This window comes from Salarias fasciatus, chromosome 16 (genome assembly GCF_902148845.1).
Source record: "Salarias fasciatus chromosome 16, fSalaFa1.1, whole genome shotgun sequence".
Taxonomy (NCBI): Eukaryota; Metazoa; Chordata; class Actinopteri; order Blenniiformes; family Blenniidae; genus Salarias; species Salarias fasciatus.
The window spans coordinates 8,601,315-8,619,495 of record NC_043760.1 but is presented as its reverse complement, the minus strand read 5'-3'; the positions used below and the strand labels follow the sequence as shown (position 1 = coordinate 8,619,495).

General features: G+C 43.1%; 1 protein-coding gene, 1 long non-coding RNA gene and 1 pseudogene across 3 annotated transcripts; 2 read left to right on the top strand and 1 right to left on the bottom strand.

Moving 5' to 3' along the window:
* Nucleotides 1–1,355: 1,355 nt before the first annotated feature.
* On the bottom strand, nt 1,356–4,408 carry LOC115403365 (uncharacterized). 2 transcript variants are annotated; one of them, XR_003933204.1, is made up of 4 exons: nt 4,062–4,408; nt 2,678–2,756; nt 2,143–2,290; nt 1,356–1,656 (listed from the first exon to the last, which is right to left on the bottom strand). It is a non-coding gene; the product is annotated as an uncharacterized LOC115403365 (long non-coding RNA). The 2 variants fall into 2 exon arrangements; XR_003933203.1 differs by lacking the exon at nt 4,062–4,408 and having other exon boundaries at nt 2,678–3,184.
* Nucleotides 4,409–7,677: 3,269 nt separating this feature from the next.
* On the top strand, nt 7,678–8,765 carry LOC115403343 (trace amine-associated receptor 13c-like). The gene is made up of 2 exons (XM_030112205.1): nt 7,678–7,850; nt 7,949–8,765. Exons 1-2 carry the CDS (start codon nt 7,678–7,680, stop codon nt 8,763–8,765), a joined length of 990 nt encoding a protein of 329 aa, XP_029968065.1.
* Nucleotides 8,766–13,304: 4,539 nt separating this feature from the next.
* LOC115403358 (trace amine-associated receptor 8a-like) lies at nt 13,305–14,437 on the top strand (annotated as a pseudogene).
* The last annotated feature ends 3,744 nt before the right edge of the window (nt 14,438–18,181 follow it).

The window sequence follows — 18,181 nt, the reverse complement described above, 5'->3', positions numbered from 1 at the left end:
TTAATATGCTTTTGATTATTATTGACTAGGAGTGTAACGGTATTTGTATTCGTCCCGTACCGTCACGGTATGGGGGTCACGGTTCGGCACACACAATCACAGGACGAATACACCAGTGAGTAAAAAAAAAAAAAAAATTCCAACCTGAGATGGCGGTAATGAGCCTAAAAGCTGCCGGCAACCACCATTATCACAGAAGAAGAAGAAGTAGAACAAGCAGGTCCAAACATGAACAAACAAAGAAGAAAGTACAAGCGGAATGAGAGCTGCAGCGTGTGGCGGAGCGGATTAAACGGGAGAGCATTTGTTCCGCGTGCGTTCCCTCATACGGAGTGACGTGTGACGTGCCAGTAAACGGGAAGCAGCACAGTCAAAAAACCAGCAGAGAACGCCACGGTGGTGGAAAAACACTTTTTTAATACAAAACCCCGACATAAAAACCATTGGAGAGGTGAGATGGAACCAAATCGCGCAACAGCGAGTTGTATAAAGAGCTCTATAGCAGAATACGAGCGATCGCTGGCTGGTGTTATGGATTAACTGGTTCCCGTGTTAACGAATGACAGCGGAGGTCTGTGTAAACACATGCTGATTACAGCAGTTGTTAAAGTAAGACTCACAAAAGACTTTAAACGTATACACTCACTGTAACTGTCGATAACCGACGTTCGCCAGAACGACTAGATGTTTCAGTCATTATTGGTCACAAGTTAACACGGGCACCAGTTAATTCGAAACATCGGCATGCGGCGCAGAGCTCACACCGAGACATGCTGCTCCGCACGGCGGTGCTGCGGTCAGGGGAGCAGCCGCTCCTTCAGCAGCATATCATGGAGATTTTGGGACATTATTTGAGCAGATATCAGCAGATAAAAACTCTCTGCTTGGCGCTGAGGACTGCTGCTGCAGAGATGAAGACCTGCAAGTTCCTCGTGAGACTTTGTGCGCACACTGTATTAAAAAAAAAAATTGGTTGAATTGATTATTCATAGGGTGAAGCGTTTCACGAAATGTTTTGAGTTGACTCAGTTACTATTTAAAAACATTGACTGAACGAAAAACTTTGTTGGCTATTAATTCAGCCAGTTGCTTAATAATCGTTGACAGAACGAATGACTGTTGGCTTATTAATTGAGCCAATTGAAACAAATTAGTTGACACCATGTCATATTCCACATCATGTGCTCACTCAACTAGGACTTATTAGTCATTACAACTATAAAGTAATAATTGAGTGAATAACATAATAATGACTGCATGAATTAATATTTAAATGATATATACTCAACATAAAATATAGCCTAATTAAAGACTAATAAAGACAAATTTACTTTAAATTATTTTTCTGTGTACAAAACAAAACATTTAAATTCAAAAAAATTACACAACATTTGAAAAGAGTGCAAAACAGAGCAAATCCAATAGCTGACAGTATAAGCTGTAAAGGAAAGTCTGGGGTTCAAGGCTCGTAAGGAGGTAGCAATGGCGCAGCTTCCAGGCCTCCCGGAGGCCCCACAATCTCCAGGATACCCATTGGCATGGGGCTTGAGGCTTCGTACACACCATCTGGCTATAGAAAAGCTCGGTTTTCTCCCCCAGGTAATACTGCAGCCCTTTGACAGCCACCACCCTCCGATGTTTAACGATCTCTGTGGTCTGGATACACAGGACAAGTCAAGTCACATGCATATTGTTCATACATGTACATTATACAGCATATTTCATACAAGACGTGTAAACTCAAAGTGCTTAAACATGAAAACAAAGTAAACAGTTCTAAATTAAAACAAAAAACAACAATGTAATGCTGTCACTGTACAATTTCTTACAATGTCGACTCTTTCAGTCATAGTGTGGGAATGGAGTGGGCAGGCAGCTCATTTCACATCTAGAATCTAAAGGCTGATTCATTGTAACTGCATACATACATCTACTGTATGTACAGTGTACTGAAAACGGCTTCTACTGAAAATAGCAGACTGACAAGCTCACGATGTGACATTGTGAGCTTGTCGATCAGCTATTCTCAGCAGAAGCTTTACCCACAATAACAGAAAACACTATTTTCAATCGTGAGGGACTCCGGACACCCAGTAGGGTTTAAGTGGTGAAGACACATTTGTCCGTTATTTTCCATCTTACCTGCTCGTCTCGGTACTCCAACAGACTCCTTAGTGTCACTTGAGTGGGGTGGTGAGCTACGGTGCGGAGCTCTGGTGTGCTCATCCAAGGAGGGGAAGAACGTTTCCATCAATTCTTTTCCTGTTACTCTTCTGAATTCTGCATGTACCTGCAAAACAATTAGATAATGAAGAGACAACTTGTGAATGTACAACCTGTAGACAGATCATAGCAAAAACCACAGATGTAGCATCACGTCACTTGCTCAGGACAGATCAGAGTGACCATCTTCAATACCAGGCTTAAAGGGCCATTCCACCTTTGAGGCATCAGACCCTTTATTTAATGTTAGGGTATAAGAAACATGGCCCTGGTGTTGTTTTTGTGTTTATTCTGTGTTTCTAGAAATATTAGTCTAACTTCCTCTTGACAAAATCATTACATCTGATTTCTCTTCCCACCTACAGTTAGTTCCACCCCTCTCCAGTGCATATGGTTGTCTCAGTTGTGTGACATTTTATGTGGAAGGAACAAAGTAAAACATACACAAACTTACCTGACCCAACAGGAATAGGGCTGGCCATCTCTGGCTGATTGTGGAGACATGCACATCTTCAGCAACGACCTCCTTTCGTCTGAGGGAGAAGATACATAACTATAGATATGCGACAGATATTTACAGGGTAGTGCAAGTCAATGAGAAGAAACTGTGTCAAACAGAAGAAACTGCCCTGAGTAGAGAGATGCCAAAATAAAAAGTTAAGATGGAAGCCAAAGAACGGCACAGCCAATTTATTTCATGATGTGTTGTGGGCTTGTAGATCTGTTGTTTTCACTAGTTTGGGTCCTGGCAAATGTCATAATTCCCCTTTGGGTCACAGGCAAAAAGGTTTGGGAGCCACTGCTTTAGGAGACTGTGAAATGACCCTTACAAGTTAGGAAAAAGTGTTTTCCTTAAAGGTATAATGGAGGATTTTCTCGATAAAGTCGAAGCCAAACGTCTGTTACTCGCTTTTTGAAAAACGCGCATGCGCCAGACCATCCTACCTGCTCTGCTGCTCCGACGAGCGCGCTTGACGGCGTGACGCAAGCATTTCTTCAGCGTGATTGACATGTCAGAGGACCAATAGTTGACGCTCGCATCACGCCATTCATTGGCTAAAACATCGTCCATTATACCGTTATATATTCAAACAACTTTAATGGGACTGGGGTCCATTTAGTTCAATTTGTACTTTGTCAGAGTTAAGGGAACCCAGTGGTTTGAGAATGACAGGATTACAGCTACTTCCAGAGCAAGTATTGATATAAATACAAATGCTAGAAAAGCTGACCTTATTAAAGCCGAGACGTTTGCTTCCCGACTGATGGTTTGCTTGCTAGGCTGTTTACCAGGCAAAACCATATTATAAATCTATGCTAGAGCGAGCTGGCCAACGAGCTGACGGCGTTCGTCCGCCAACAGCTGTCGCACAGAGGCGCTGCTATGCCCACGCCGGGGCGAGTGTCAGCTAGCCGGCTAACGGGCGAACGTGCCGCTCGCGGGACAGGAGCTAGGCGTCAGCTAGCAGGCGGACGTGCCGCTCGCGGGACCGGAGCAAGCGTCAGCTAGCAGGCTTACGGGCGGACGTGCCGCTCGCGGGACCGGAGCTAGCTTTAGCTAAACCCTGCCCCGCGGGTTTGGCTAACGTGCGGACGTGCTGCTCGTGGGGCCTCGGGCGCTGTTAGACGGCTAATGCTGTTAGCTGGCTAAACATTGACCTTATGAATTAGAGGGGTAATATGTAAGTTAGCTGCCCGGCTACCCAAGCTAACTGGCTAGCTAGCAAGCAAAAAATGTTACAGTCCCCCAAGAACAGATTCCACAGAAAAACAAATTTCTTTTGACTCTGGTTTCAGAGATTGACAATGTTAATAAGCAAACGCACAGTGTTGCTTACCTGTCACTCCTCGTCCCTCCGTGAGGCCGTGTCGACAAACTTTGTGGCTTTGCCGTACTTCCTTTGCTCGAAGTTCATTACCGCAAATGACGCTGCCCACATTTGTTCAGTCAACAAATGCAAAACTTGTCCAATCCATTCACTCAATTACTGTATGTTAGTTGAGTCAATATCAGCCATTGTGGGCGTTCACCCAACAACAATTTATCACCTGACTCAATATTTTTTATGAATAATTGTACAAACATTTATTAACTGGCTTTCCCAATAACAACACTTGAGCCAATGGTCTATTTCAACTTGCCTTAGCAATCTTCTAATTGAGTCAATGTTTTGGTAATTGGGTTTTTTACGGTGCATGGATGCTTTGTATGCTGTACATGAATACACTCGCGTTTAATACTATTGTTTACAATCGGATTGAAAAAACACCATGCAAACTGGGCCAATAATGTGTCGCATGGGAAAGCTTGGGAAAAATGTTCTGGTACATTTGTGAGCTTTTTTTACTTTTTCCCCACTGTACCGAAAAACGTACCGAACCGTGACCCTTACAACGAGGTACGTACCGTACCGTGGCTTTTGTGTACCGTTACACCCCTATTATTGACGGTTATAATACAACTTTTTTATGTGTGTTGGTGTGTTTGTGCGTGTTTATCAGAGACACGAGTGTGCAGAGTGTCAGTGAGAGGTAACGCTGCGCAAATGTGTAAAAAGTTAAATAAATTTTGAAACCTGATTTGAGGCATTGATAAAGCAGACATGAGGCATTAAAAGGTTTGCTGATCCTCTTGACTTAATATTTTGTTTATTTATCTTATTTCCGCGCTAGGTTTCCACCGCTGTTGATCTTCCTCAGGCAAAGAACCAACAAAAAAAAAAAAAAAAGAGAAAGAAAGAAAGAAAAGACAAAAGAAAAACAAACCACACGCGAAAATGGTTTCAAGTGGGTCAATGCACAATTCGGCCGGGCCCAGAGCAGGATACGTTGTCTCTACAGAGTTGTGGCACCAACTCTGTCATCATGAATGAGTCGAAAATGAGGGACTCTCCGCTTTGCGTCACCTCATTCGTGCATGAACAGTCTCTATTTTGTGCTCAGAAGATCTCTCAGGTCATTTTGAACCGGCTTAAAGGAAATCCTTCATATGGACAACCAGTCCGTTTGTCACTAGAGCTGACCAACACACTCCACGCAATGACAGCGGCTTCATTCAGTTCACTGATCTGATTTAAAAAATAAAATGAACATATTGCAGGCGCGGAACTATGTGGATCCCGCACGGCTGCATATGCATGCGTTGAACAGCGTAAAAAGCAGGTGAATCATCATTTCTACGTGTGATTTTGAGGAGGAAACCCACACGATGTCAGAAGTTATTTCACACCATCGGATCAAAACACGGTTCGGACAGTCTTGGGCAGGCTCTTAGTGTGTTTTATTGATCTTGCATCTTGTCACGACGCATTTGCTACAGCCATGCACCTGTCAGTTTGCCTTGTCTTTCTTTGTGAATGAATAGTGCCGTGCGTAAAAGCGCGCACTGTATGTAAAGACCTCGGCGGAGCCGATCGGCGCTCTGAAAGAAGTATTAGCCTGTAAATGTGTCTGCATTGTTATTTCATTTGTCTGGTTCCCCAAGCTCTTCAAGAGATTATTTATTTTAAAATACCTTCATATACATTGTTGCTTCACTATGGTTTAGTGTTGAGGCCAGGAAATAAAATGTAGTTCATCATGTTGATGAAGCAGTGTCCTTTGCTGCAGTGCATTTGAAAAAAAGGAGAGGTGTTCATTTGATTGGTCAAATTACTCTCAGCTGGGTAAAACCCACTTTCTCTCCTCCCTCTTGCGCCACCTGCGCCAGTGGGCGGGATGGAGGTGTGACTGCGCCTAGTTCACGAAATTAGGACAATTTTCTGGACACGCCCTGTTGACTTTATCCGCCGACGGCGAACTTTGCGCTCCGCTGACAGCGAGCGGACTCGGTGCAGTCTACGAAGCCAGAGCCCACAATGTTAAATTGTAAGCTGTCTTAAGCAGACTGTAACAAAGGAGCAAGACGCTCAGATCCTGGCTCGTGAAAACAAGTTTGGCTTGCTGTTCATTTACGTTAACATACACAAAGTATCCAACACGTGGTGGTAACAATATAAAGGTAGACATGCAAATATCACCTCTGACCTCTGAGAAGATCAGAAGAAGGCCAGAGAGGCCCCAAGGAGTCACACGATTGGCAGCAATCCCAGAGCTCAGATCCCAGCCACCACCCCAGGAAGACTTACATGCACCCATCCAGAAGGGTCACATTGTCAAGAAAGAGGACATCATGCGAGATGCGATTTGTATCCCCCAAATTACGTTCTTCAGCAGAGAAGACAGCTGTATTTGTATAGTGGAGCTCAATTGCTGTTTGATCTGGTTCTCAATGCAGTCAAGGCCTCAACTCCAATGTGGACTGATCTGGACTGGCTACTTGAGACAATGTTGTAGTTGCAACAAACCTCATCTCTGTCACACCCATAGCTAGACTGATGACCTGGATGCGACCTGGGTCCCTACAATGACAACCAGGATGCAAACAAGCTTGAACCACCTGAGCAAGACAAGGGGAAGTTAACAGCCCAGCTGGCAGGCCAGATCTATGGACTCAAAAAATTCAAACTGTTTTGGACAGCAAATCGCATGACCTCACCAGGTATGCCCACAGACCATGCATCTTGAACCCTGGCCATACCTAGAAGATCTTTGGAGCTCTGGATGGTAGGCTGGTGGCATTGCTGCAAGGCATCAATGACGGGACCAGGCACCGAGGCCACAATGGCAAGCCAAAAAGACTAGGACCATGAGTCTCAGAAAGCTCTTTGTAACATGGTTTGATGATGTTCATCCCCAAGATCCCAGGGACAGCAGACGACAAACCATGAGGGTCTCTTATTACGGGAATCTAGGACCGAGGGTGAAGCTCTCAGTGACCGTGGACAAGTTGTTGATGCAGAGTGAGGCTGGCTCCGACCTGATTCGAGAGTGTGAGAAGCTTGAGGCAGCTGGCTGGGAGATTGGTTGGCGTGGATATAGCAGACTTCATCATCAGAACTCAGGATAGAGAAGCAACGTTACAAACAGACATGCCAGAACAGGAGGTGGACAAAGTCTGACAGCAACAAACTGACTGGTAAAGTACAACGATCACACGTCAAATGGCAGCTCAGGTCAGGCCAGATATTGTGGGGATCCAGTGGAAGCTAATCGGACCACTCTCTGCCACAGGTGAAGCCCAATGACTGATTTGGAACATGCCAGCCTCTTCCACAATCACGCCCACCGAGGACAACAAAGAACTGAGAGGAAAGGAGGAAAAGGTCAGAGAATACTGGCCCCATGTGGTGGCTGAGGTGGAAGTTGTGACAACTTTGTATCATTCAGTAGACAATGAAGACACGTACACACCATGAGCTGATAGAAGTCATTGGATAGTTGTAAAATGGTGGCTGTCACCAGATTCAAAGAGGGAGGAGGGTGTTCATGAAGGAGGGGAATAAATTTTGGACTTGGCAAACCTTCAGTCAGTAGCTTGGGAGAGTTCAGTCACTTTTCCTCCTCAGCATAATAATGGCAACCCTCGAGGAAGCTGAATTCTGCTTTCCAAAACTCCTGAATTCCTCCTGTAAGAAGATCATGCGTCCTCACTCAGTGTCCATGCTGACCTACATCACCCTTTCCTCCATCTCTGTGCTCACTGTGACTCTCAATCTGATGGTCATTGTCTCCATCTGCCACTTCAAGTACTTCAAACTTTTATTGCACTTTGTGCTTTGTTTATCGATGCTGGATTGACACTTTTTTTTCCAATCATCAATGTGTTGCTCTGCTATTTCTCCAGGAAGCTGCACACTCCCACCAACCTTCTCCTCCTCTCTCTGGCTGTCTCGGATTTCTTTGTGGGCCTCCTCATTGTTTTTCAGATCATCCTCATAGACGGCTGCTGGTTCCTGGGTGACCTCATGTGTAGTTTGTATTTTCTGTTTGACTATGTCATCACTTCAGCCTCAGTAGGAACAATGGTGCTCATATCAATTGACCGATATGTGGCCATTTGCTTTCCCTTCCATTATTCCACCAAAGTAACAGTGAGAAGTGTCTTTATTTGTGTTTGTGTTTGTTGGACCTGCTCCTTTCTGTACAACTGTCTAATATTGAAGGATAATTTTTATCAACCAGGCAGGTACAGTTCCTGCTATGGAGAGTGTGTGATTATCATTAATTCCATTGCAGGAATTTCTGACACTATTATTACCTTCATTATTCCCATTACTGTCATTGTAGTTGTCTATTTGAAAGTATTTGTGGTGGTGATGTCTCAGGTTCGGTCTGTGAGGCCTCGTGTAGCAGCTGTCACACTTCAGGGCTCAGTGAAAGTAAATTTGAAGAAATCTGAGCTTAAAGCAGCCAGGACTCTGGGAGTTGTTGTCGTTGTGTTTCTAATATGTGCCTGCCCATATTTCTGTGTTACACTCACAGGTGGTGGCACCGTGTTCACCGCCTCGTCTGTAGCCTTTGTAATGTGTTTGTTCTATCTAAATTCCTGTCTCAACCCCCTCATCTATGCCCTGTTCTACCCCTGGTTCAGAAAATCTGTGAAACTCACCTTTACACTTCAAATATTAAGACCCGGTTCCTGTGATGCAAACATTGTGTGAACAGTGTGGTACTAGTGTCAGGAGGAATAGATATTCTTAATAATTTGTTCCATATATTCTCTCAGTGTAACTAGCAAAACCACATGTTCAGCAATATTATCCTCAATTTAACAGTTGGCTATTTATTAAACTGCAAACAAACAACAAAATGTCATGATATGTAAATCATTTAGAGGCTGTCGTTAAATAAAATTACATCAAAGACTCTTGATGTGTTGAGTAATCCTGATGTATTTCAAAATGGTCTTTTTGAATTTCATGTTGGAAAGACAATCTTTAAATTTTGTCCAATGAAGCACTCTGGGTTTAAAGCAAGAAGCATGCATTTTATGTTTTGGGTGTTGTCCTGGAACTCTGACTTCATCCTGCAATCCAAAAAGCATACGTGACATTATTTGATGTCCCTGAAATTGACTGTGAGTGTGTGTGTTGTTGTCTCTCTGATTTTACTGGTGACCTTGGCTGTAGCCAGCCATCACTGGATTTGAAAGTGTAAAAAGTGCTATTAGAAGATGGAGTCACTATGTTACTGTAAGAATGAAAAAGAATATGCAAATGCTAAAATTCTGTTGACACAAAGGTAAGGTTTCAGATGTGTTTCTTTGTGCTGTGGGTTGACATGCAGTATGTCTATGTTAAGAAATGACAGTGAGGGGGCACTGTGAGTTGATAGGTGTGAATGTTGTGAGGAAAGGAAAAGAACAGAAAGTGAGAGAGCGGTGAACTGGGAGAGGAGAATGGACTTGCTGTGTTATGTGTAGAGCTCACTAAAAGTTATGAATGGATTCAAATTGTGTCTGGAGCGATTATTAATGCACCCAAGCACCCATGCTTATATTATATCTCAATCATGACAAAGGCAGGACGTTGTCACCACTGTGTGACAGACTGTGCAGGAAATTAGAGCAGGGAATTCAATGCATACACTGTAAAAAAAATTCCGCAGAATTTACGGTAAAATACTGGCAGCTGTAGTTGCCAGAAATTCCCCGTAAAAATTACGGTAACCATGTAGATGACTTTACGGTATAGTGACTGTAAATTTTGCAGTATAAAACTGTTATTTGTTTACAATAATCTCCTGTCAAAATTACAGTCTATCTCAGTAATAAACAGAACATTTCAAAAATTAATTGAATTAATATTTGTTCATTTCCCAAGCCACTTTGTCCTTTTCAGGGTCACAGAGGGCTGGAGCCAATCCCAGCTACTTCAGGCAAGGACAGGGTCACTGGACAGTTCACCAGTTTGTCAGAGGGCTGACACACATTCACTGGGGGCAATTAACCTGGCATGCATGATTTTGGACTGCGGGAGGAAGCCAGAATACCCAGAAGGACCCCACACACAGGGAGAACATGCAAACTCCACAGAGGCCTCAAGCTCCTACCGGTATTTGAACCTGTGACATTCTGGCTGTGAGGCAAGAGCGCCAACCACTGTGCCACCGTGCAGCCCATAACTGTTCTAGGATGATTCATGAATTGTATGTGCTCAACTTGTGCTCCAAACAGTCAATCGATAATATTAAATAACAACAGCTGATATTATGTCATTGTGAAATATTGTTTTTCTTTAAATCAGCAATATATGGACCACATTTTGAACATGTTTCTTCTGTAGAAATGACAGTTTACATCAGTGGTCGTCAATGAGATTTGACTTCGGGCCACGGTTTTTTGGGCACTTGGAATGCGGGCTGGGGGCGGCGGGGGGGGGGGGGGGGGGGGGGGGGGGGGGGGGGGGGGGTATGCATGGCATGCGCGCGGACTGGACTGGGTGCGGGGTGCGTGTACGGTCGCGAGCCTGGGGGGGGTGTGCGTGCGTGCGTGCGTGCTTGCTTGCGTGCACCCGTTGCAATCCAGTCGTGGGCCGGATTGGGCGGTTCGGCCCGCGGGTCGCCATTTGACTGTCACTGGTGCATAACATGCTGAATGATTAACGGTTTTCTCCTGTAAATTTAAACGTACACATCTGTGGAATCTGTGATTTATCCTGAATAATACTGCAGATTATAGACTTACTATCCACTTTTGCCTTCATGATATTTCCTCATAAATTTTACAATTCTTTGAAAGATCACAGTAAAATTGTCTGTCTTTTATATACTGGAAAATTACAGTTATGCACTGTATCTTGATTTACAGAAATTCAGTGTATTTACTACGGTGATACACAATTTTGGAATTGACGGTGCTTTGCTGTTGCTGTTTGACAGTTTTTTACTGTACTTTTTACAAACTTTTTTTACAGTGTACAAATTGTGAAAACTATGAATACGCTTGATGGTTAAGACAATCATGAACACACAGCATTGTATTGAAAAAGAAAACATGTCTACTGGGTAAAATTTGTAAATGTATTCACTGAAAGTTTAACTTAATTGTACATCTGTAACCTTCAAAATGAAGTTAACACAGACCATAGTTTCTATGGGTGTGAAAAATATCAATATGGCAATATATCACAATACTCAGCTGCCCAATCTTGAATTAACAGCACTTAGTTTATGAATATAATGATTCAAGTTTTAAATGCACCATGTCAAGCTGAATCCCTGAAGGGCCGGCATTCTGCATGTTTCAGATGTTTCTCTGCTTCAACACACCTGAATCTCATGTTGCAGTCATCCTCAGTATTGTAAAAAAAAGCCCAATCAGGAGACCCTCGTTGCAATCAGCTGCGTTAAAACTGGAGAGAGACCTAATACATGTGTATGAGCAGTACATGAGCTACAACACTGCCGTCTGCTCACAGCCGCCACTCTTGACAAGCCTGCCATGTTTGAATAAGTCATCGGCCTCCAGATAAACTCTACCATTTTTGTTCACATATGCCGCTTTGAGCGCACTGCTTGTTTTCTTAACTCAGATTTTTGAAATGCGAGCACGCCACATGGCAACCTGGTCTTCGGACGAGGTGAAGAGGCTCCATAACAGGAGAGGAGGAGATGCGGAGGGTGGTGGATGGTGCTGTTCGGAATGAGAAAGTTTTCCAACCTGTGTCACTGAGAATAGAGGCTCATGGCTTTTCTCAGACACCTCAGCAGTGCCGAACCAAATACAAGAACCCGAGGTGTCAGTTTGACTCACTTTGGAAATGACAAGCCAGAAAGAACACAATGCCGCAATGCATAATACATCTTGTACCTCCTTGTGTTCCATGCAGGTCTTGCACTGACTGTTGCTTCACGATATCACATGCCTGCATTGTTAAGCCGCATTCAGACTGAACGTGTTATTGCGTCAAAAACGCGAGAAGTTGAACGCGCGTCAATTTTGAGGTCGACGCTGAGCAACGCTGGCTCCCGAGGATACCGCATTGACGCGGCGCATCTGTGGTGGGAAGGCGGGGCTTCCGGCCTTATTTCCTGTGTTAGCTTAGCATCATGGCTAACCCTGTTGAGCGAGTGGCTTGGCTTGATTTGTTTCTTAAAGCCAGACAACGACGCCATTGGCGGACAGTACGCCGTGCCTGGGTGCACGATATTATCCAGAGACGGTCGGAGTTTGGTCAGTTTCACCATTTTCTCCAGGAGCTGCGACAGGATGAGTGTTGCTTTCACCGGTCCCCGCTCCCTGACCTGCGTCACCACAGAGACGCTCTCTGATTGGTTTGCCGCAAAAACGCCTCATCAAAAGTTTGGATTTCCCAACTTCAGCGTCGGCTGCAAAAACACGCCCAGGACGCCAGAACGCCCCGACACGCCGCAAAAACGCGTCTGATGCGCTGCTGGTGAAAGCACGTTCCCCATTGTTTTTCCAATTATATTTGGACGCAAAAACGCGGAAATCATTTGGCGGTGTGAACAGGCCTTTATGCAGCCATTCACAACCCACCTACATTTTAACGGTGCTCTCTGCGGTAAAAAAATGCAACAGATTTTGGCCTGGGCATGCTTTGCAGTATGCAGTATGCAGCAGTTTCAGCTGCAGTTGCTCATGTGTTAGATTGGACCACACAGGCCAGTCTTCAAAAGTCAACAGGAACAGAAATTAAAAAACAAAACAAAACATCAAACTTACAGTTTAAATCCTATGTAAGAAAGAAACACCATTTGAACCAGTACCATGAGTGTATGAAAAAACAAAATACACAAAGTGCAGGAGGACTGTGAGGCCATGTTTCCATCCTTGGATCACTGCAGACAGATAAGACCCCAAAAGGGCCGGTATGTCTTTGTTCCAAAACAACTGGACCAAACATACTAACTGGATCACCCAGTCTTCTCAGTTACATTAAAATCCTTTATGCCTGCTCAGTTTTCATGTTGCTGAAAGAATATCCCTGAGTTAAAATGATTTTTTGCTTCCTCATATATTTGACGAACTGACCGAAGACATGGGAAATACATAATAGAAGTGCTTCCTTTCACCTGTAAGTGGCCTTAATGTTGTGGCTGATCTACGCATGGTTTCTGTCACCAAATTACCACCAGAGGGCAACTGAGAGGAGTGATGCTGAAATAGGGAGGGAATAAATACATCACGTACCAAAGAGCACAGGAGTGTAAGTCGACGTGTTTTCATTGTTCTAAACATGGCCGCTGCTGCAGAAGCCGATCTCTGCTTCCCACAATTCAACTCATCCTGCAGGAAGATTACACGCTCTCCTGCAGTGTCCATGCTCATTTACATCACCCTGTCCTCCATCGCTGTGCTCACTGTGGTTCTAAACCTGCTGGTCATCATCTCCATCTCCCACTTCAAGTAGTCAAATGCTTCATCGCTTTAACCGAAGAACGAATGACTGTCATTGTTAATGTTTTTATGTCTCATTGCCTTTTTTTCTACTGCAATAATAATTGTTTGTTTGCAGCAAATAATAGAAAAGTGTGTTGATCTGTTTCATCCCCAGGAAGCTGCACACGCCGACCAACCTCCTCCTCCTCTCTCAAGCTGTCTCGGATTTCTTGGTGGGCCTCCTCATGGTTTTTCAGATCATCCTCATTGACGGCTGCTGGTTCCTCGGTGACCTCATGTGTAGTCTGTATTTTCTCTTAGACTATGGGATCACCTCGGCCTCAGTGGGAACAATGGTGCTCATATCAATCGATCGCTATGTGGCCATTTGTGACCCTCTACATTATTCCACGAAAGTCACTCAGAGCAGAGCGAAAGTCTGTGTTCTGCTTTGTTGGCTCTCCTCTGCAGTTTTTCAAGGTCTGGTGCTGAGAGATAATGTGAGACATCCTGGCAGGTACAATTCTTGCTATGGAGAGTGTATAGTTGTTGTTGAATATGTTGCAGGAATAGTGGATCTTCTGTTGTCTTTTATTGGCCCTGTCAGCGTCATTGTGGTTCTGTATATGAGAGTGTTTGTGGTGGCTGTGTCTCAGGCTCGAACCATGAGGTCTCATGTTAGAACAGTTACGCTTCAGGGCTCAGTCAATTTAACGACATTGAAATCTGAAAGGAAGGCGCTCAGGACTGTCAGTGTGTCATAATTGTGTTTCTTATCTGTATCTGTCCTATTACTGTGTTACTCTTACAGGTGGAGATGCCTGTATTAAGTGCTTCCTCTGTGGCCTTTGTAATGTGTCTATTCTATTTTAATTCCTGTCTTAACCTCTGATTTATGCTCTGTTCTACCCCTGGTTCAGAAAATCTATAAAACTCATCGTTACTCTTGAGATTCTGAAGCCTGGCTCCTGTGAAGCTGACGTTGTGTAGAATGAAGATGTATCCAAAACACATCTCTTCTTCAGTTTGTGGTTATTGGTCTTTTTTTTGTTTTCATTGTGATAACTACTTTAAAAGAATGGAGAGTGATAACTACAATACAGGTGAATTTAGTTTGCTATGTTAATGGAATATGCTTGGCTTGTTGAAGTTGAATGTGCTCAAAATTGAGGGAGCATGTGAGAGGAGTTCCTGCACTGCAGTAGAATCAGAAGTTCACTCAACCCACTCAAATTGTCCAGTTAAAGTAATAAAGCATAGATACTCAATTTAAGATGTCTGATCGTGATCCTGAGTCAGCTTTGATTTTACAGGAATAATGAATCAGCATCATATCTGTTGTTGGGAGTTGTGCCCTTTTACATCTGATTTTCCAGGAAAATACAGAACATCCCCGATATATTCGAACCTCTCAGTCTTATATTGAACGGTCAGAGGTCATGCTCGTAAAAATGTTTACATCCTCCTTGCTGAGAAGAGTTGTGTTCATCTCTGTTAATCAGTTTGTGTCACGGCAGAAAGTAGCAGTGAAATTGACACTGAGGAAGCTATTCTGTGACAGGTCACAATGAGAAGTGAACATTGTTTTTGGAAGTTTTGGACTCTTCCATGTCAATACTGTGGCAGTTAAAGAAAACCTTCAGCTTTGGAGCTACAATCTTTATTCAAATATACTTTTCTCAAAGATATTGGATGAAAGAATGACAGAATAAATGAAAGAAAGATTGTACATTTTATACATTTAAGTTCTTTTTAGTCACAGGAGAACTTACCCATTCTCAGATGGAATCAACCTTCTGGTTCAATTCAGTTCATCAGCCATTCTGGACAAAACTGTCCATCTTGCCACTGACTTCGGTGTAGCGGTCAATCTGTCCTATGAACCACTTGTTGGTCAGGGCTGTCAGCTGTTGGGTGGCCTTATTGGCTGTGGTTTCATTTTGTTTAAATAATCTTTCATTATATTGAGGCCTGTTGATCAATTTCATTCTGAATCTAGAGTTTTTGAAGATCAAGCAGAGTGGAGCTCCAAGACAGATGAAGGACAGGGCAGCAAGCAGGGAAAAACATGATGGAGGGAGAGAAAGACAGGAGAGGAAAAGATGCAACCGCCTCCTTGAAGAGCGAGAGCAGAACAGTAATTGGAGGAGAGCTTAATCTAAGTATAATCCAAAACAAAGGTTCATTTCAAAAGACCAGGGAGGTATTTTGTTATTTACCTGACAGTTTCGGCAGCTGTCAGCTGTCTTCTTCAGAGAGTCACGTGATGTTGTGGTGACGTATCTTGTCAGCTGATTATACAGGTTTTGGCGCTGACAGCTGCCGAAACTGTCAGGTAAATAACAAAATACCTCCCTGGTCTTTGAAATGAACCTTTGTTTTGGATTATAACTTGGAAGACCAATGAACCTTTTTGGACTATTAATCTAAGTATGAATGACAACTACTGTTTGACTCAATGAACCTCCTGAAAGCTGGTGGAAGGATCTGGCAGTCGTGTGTAACCATGCCCCCTCATTATGAAACTTTATTACTGTGTATAAAATTCAATATTGCTTTATTTTCAGGTGAACCATCTTATCTCTCTTCTTGACCATGAAATCTAATGAAAAAACAACAACTATGAGCTGTAGAAATCAGTGTTTCATTTGAATTAGAGTCTCTGGAAGCCTTTTGGGAGCACCTGGTGCATGGTGTGATCTTGCAAATTGTTGACAATTTTGGGTCGGCTTCATTTTATACCCAGGTCGCTACGCCATCTTTTAAACATCAACATATGGGAAGTACAGGAGAAAAGAACAACACAGTAGGTATTTATGTTATTTAATTATTTAAGTGAAGCTTAAATACAAACACTGTAACATTTTGTTGACATTTAGGTGCAAAAATGTCCTGGGTTCAAATATGAGGCTCAGAGTCGCTCTGTGTAGGGTTTGTGTGTCTCTGCATGAGAGCATGGGATCTGTCTGGGTACTCTCGATTCCTCCCACAGTCCAAAAACATGCAGGTGAGGTTAACTGTTGGCCCTAAATTGCCCCCAGGTGTGAGGGTGAGTGTGTGTGACTGTCTGTCTCTATGTGATGGACCTGCGATGGACTGGCGACCTGTCCAGTGTGTACAGCAGTGGTGGGCCGTCAGGGCCTGCAAAGCCTTCTCTGCTGGCCTAAAAATTATCTGAATTACAGACTGATGTAAATTATATTTTGTCCATGAATACTTACTAAATGATTCCAAACGGTATGTTCCAGTTCCTTTCATAGTTTTCCCGTGGCTGCGCTGCTTCCAGACATGTTTTTTTTCATCTTAAATCAACCAATCAGATTTCAGGCATCATCTGTTGCTGGGGTCAAAGAAATCTGCCGGAGGTCTTCACTGTCCGTTCCTGATGGCGCAGTAAAGTAAAGTGAAGCGTCAAACAGACAGTTGCTTCAACCAATCAGACAGTTGCTTCAACCAATCAGACAGTTGCTTCAACCAATCAGATTTCGAGTTGGCGACTCAGCGCCTTCTTGCTAGCGTACACCAACAACAGCATATCCAGGCCTTCTGATTTACATTCACCAAGAGATACAATAGGGGGCGGTATGCACCTAAGCTGTTGGTCGCCTACCGCAATTATTCCAAAGAAGAGAAGAAGACCTGAAGAGAAATAAAACTTAGCCAGAATATCACAGGGCACGCTGACTTTAAGTCCTGGCTTTATGGAACTGAAACGCACGGATAATCATATGACACAGCAATTGAACTCTTTTTGAGGAAGGAAAGGAGGATGTATTTTGTTTACAAATAATTGGATTTTGGTGAGTAAAATGTTCCTCTTTTCCTAAATCATATTGCTGTTTTATTAAGTGGTTGATGCTTATTGTATGTGCACAGATGTAGTAGGAGAATTGTGCACTTCGCAAAGGCATTTATTCTGGCTGCACAAGTATCTATCTGCTGTGCAACAACTGTTTATGTGCATATCTGCATAACAAGATTGTTTTTTTTTGTAGACAAAATAGTTATTGAGAGGTGGATTGGTTCAGGCGGATTTGTTCTGAAGGCCTTAGTGTGAAATGCACGGTCCGCCACTGTACACTGTACAGTACCTTGTCCTCATTCATAAGTCGCTGGATGGCTCCAGCATCGGGATAAGTGGTTCTGGAAATTCATGAATGAATTAAATCAATAATAATTTAAAAGAAGACAATTTAAATGAATGTTACCCAATGTTTGTCCGAAATCAGTATTTTGATGAATTGTAAAGTCATTGAGTTGTGTGTTGCAAGCTCAAGTAATTACAAAAGTTGCAGGTTGACAGAAAACAAATCAGTTTGCTGCTCAGTAGATAATTTAATGAAATAGTTTTAATACACACAGTTTTCTCTGAGCAGCCACAAGTCAGCTAAGTTTGACGAACTAAAACCAAACTCTTTATTGCCCTCCACCAAGATCATAAACTATTCTAAACCCATTTTAATATGGAAAAGTTTGATACAATGTGTTATCTCCATGATGGACAGACTGGCTCTCTAGTTGGAAAGACACCTTTGCACATCATCAGCCTAAATTGGCTCAAGCTAACTAAATGCTCATTCTCTGAAGGTACAATCTAATTCCATGATAAAGAATAATGATATGAAGTATAGGAGGACATCGTTGAGAAACTTTTAACAATTTTTACATAAGCCAATAGGCCTTGGGTAAGCCTTCAAATGCAAATGAATCAATAGCATTCAAATAACAACTTTC

Coding starts and splice junctions, on each gene's coding strand:
- LOC115403343 (XM_030112205.1), top strand. CDS start 7,678: ATGGCAACCCTCGAGGAAGCTGAATTCTGCTTTCCAAAACTCCTGAAT. Junction 7,851..7,948: donor GTCTCCATCTGCCACTTCAA/GTACTTCAAACT, acceptor CTATTTCTCCAG/GAAGCTGCACACTCCCACCA.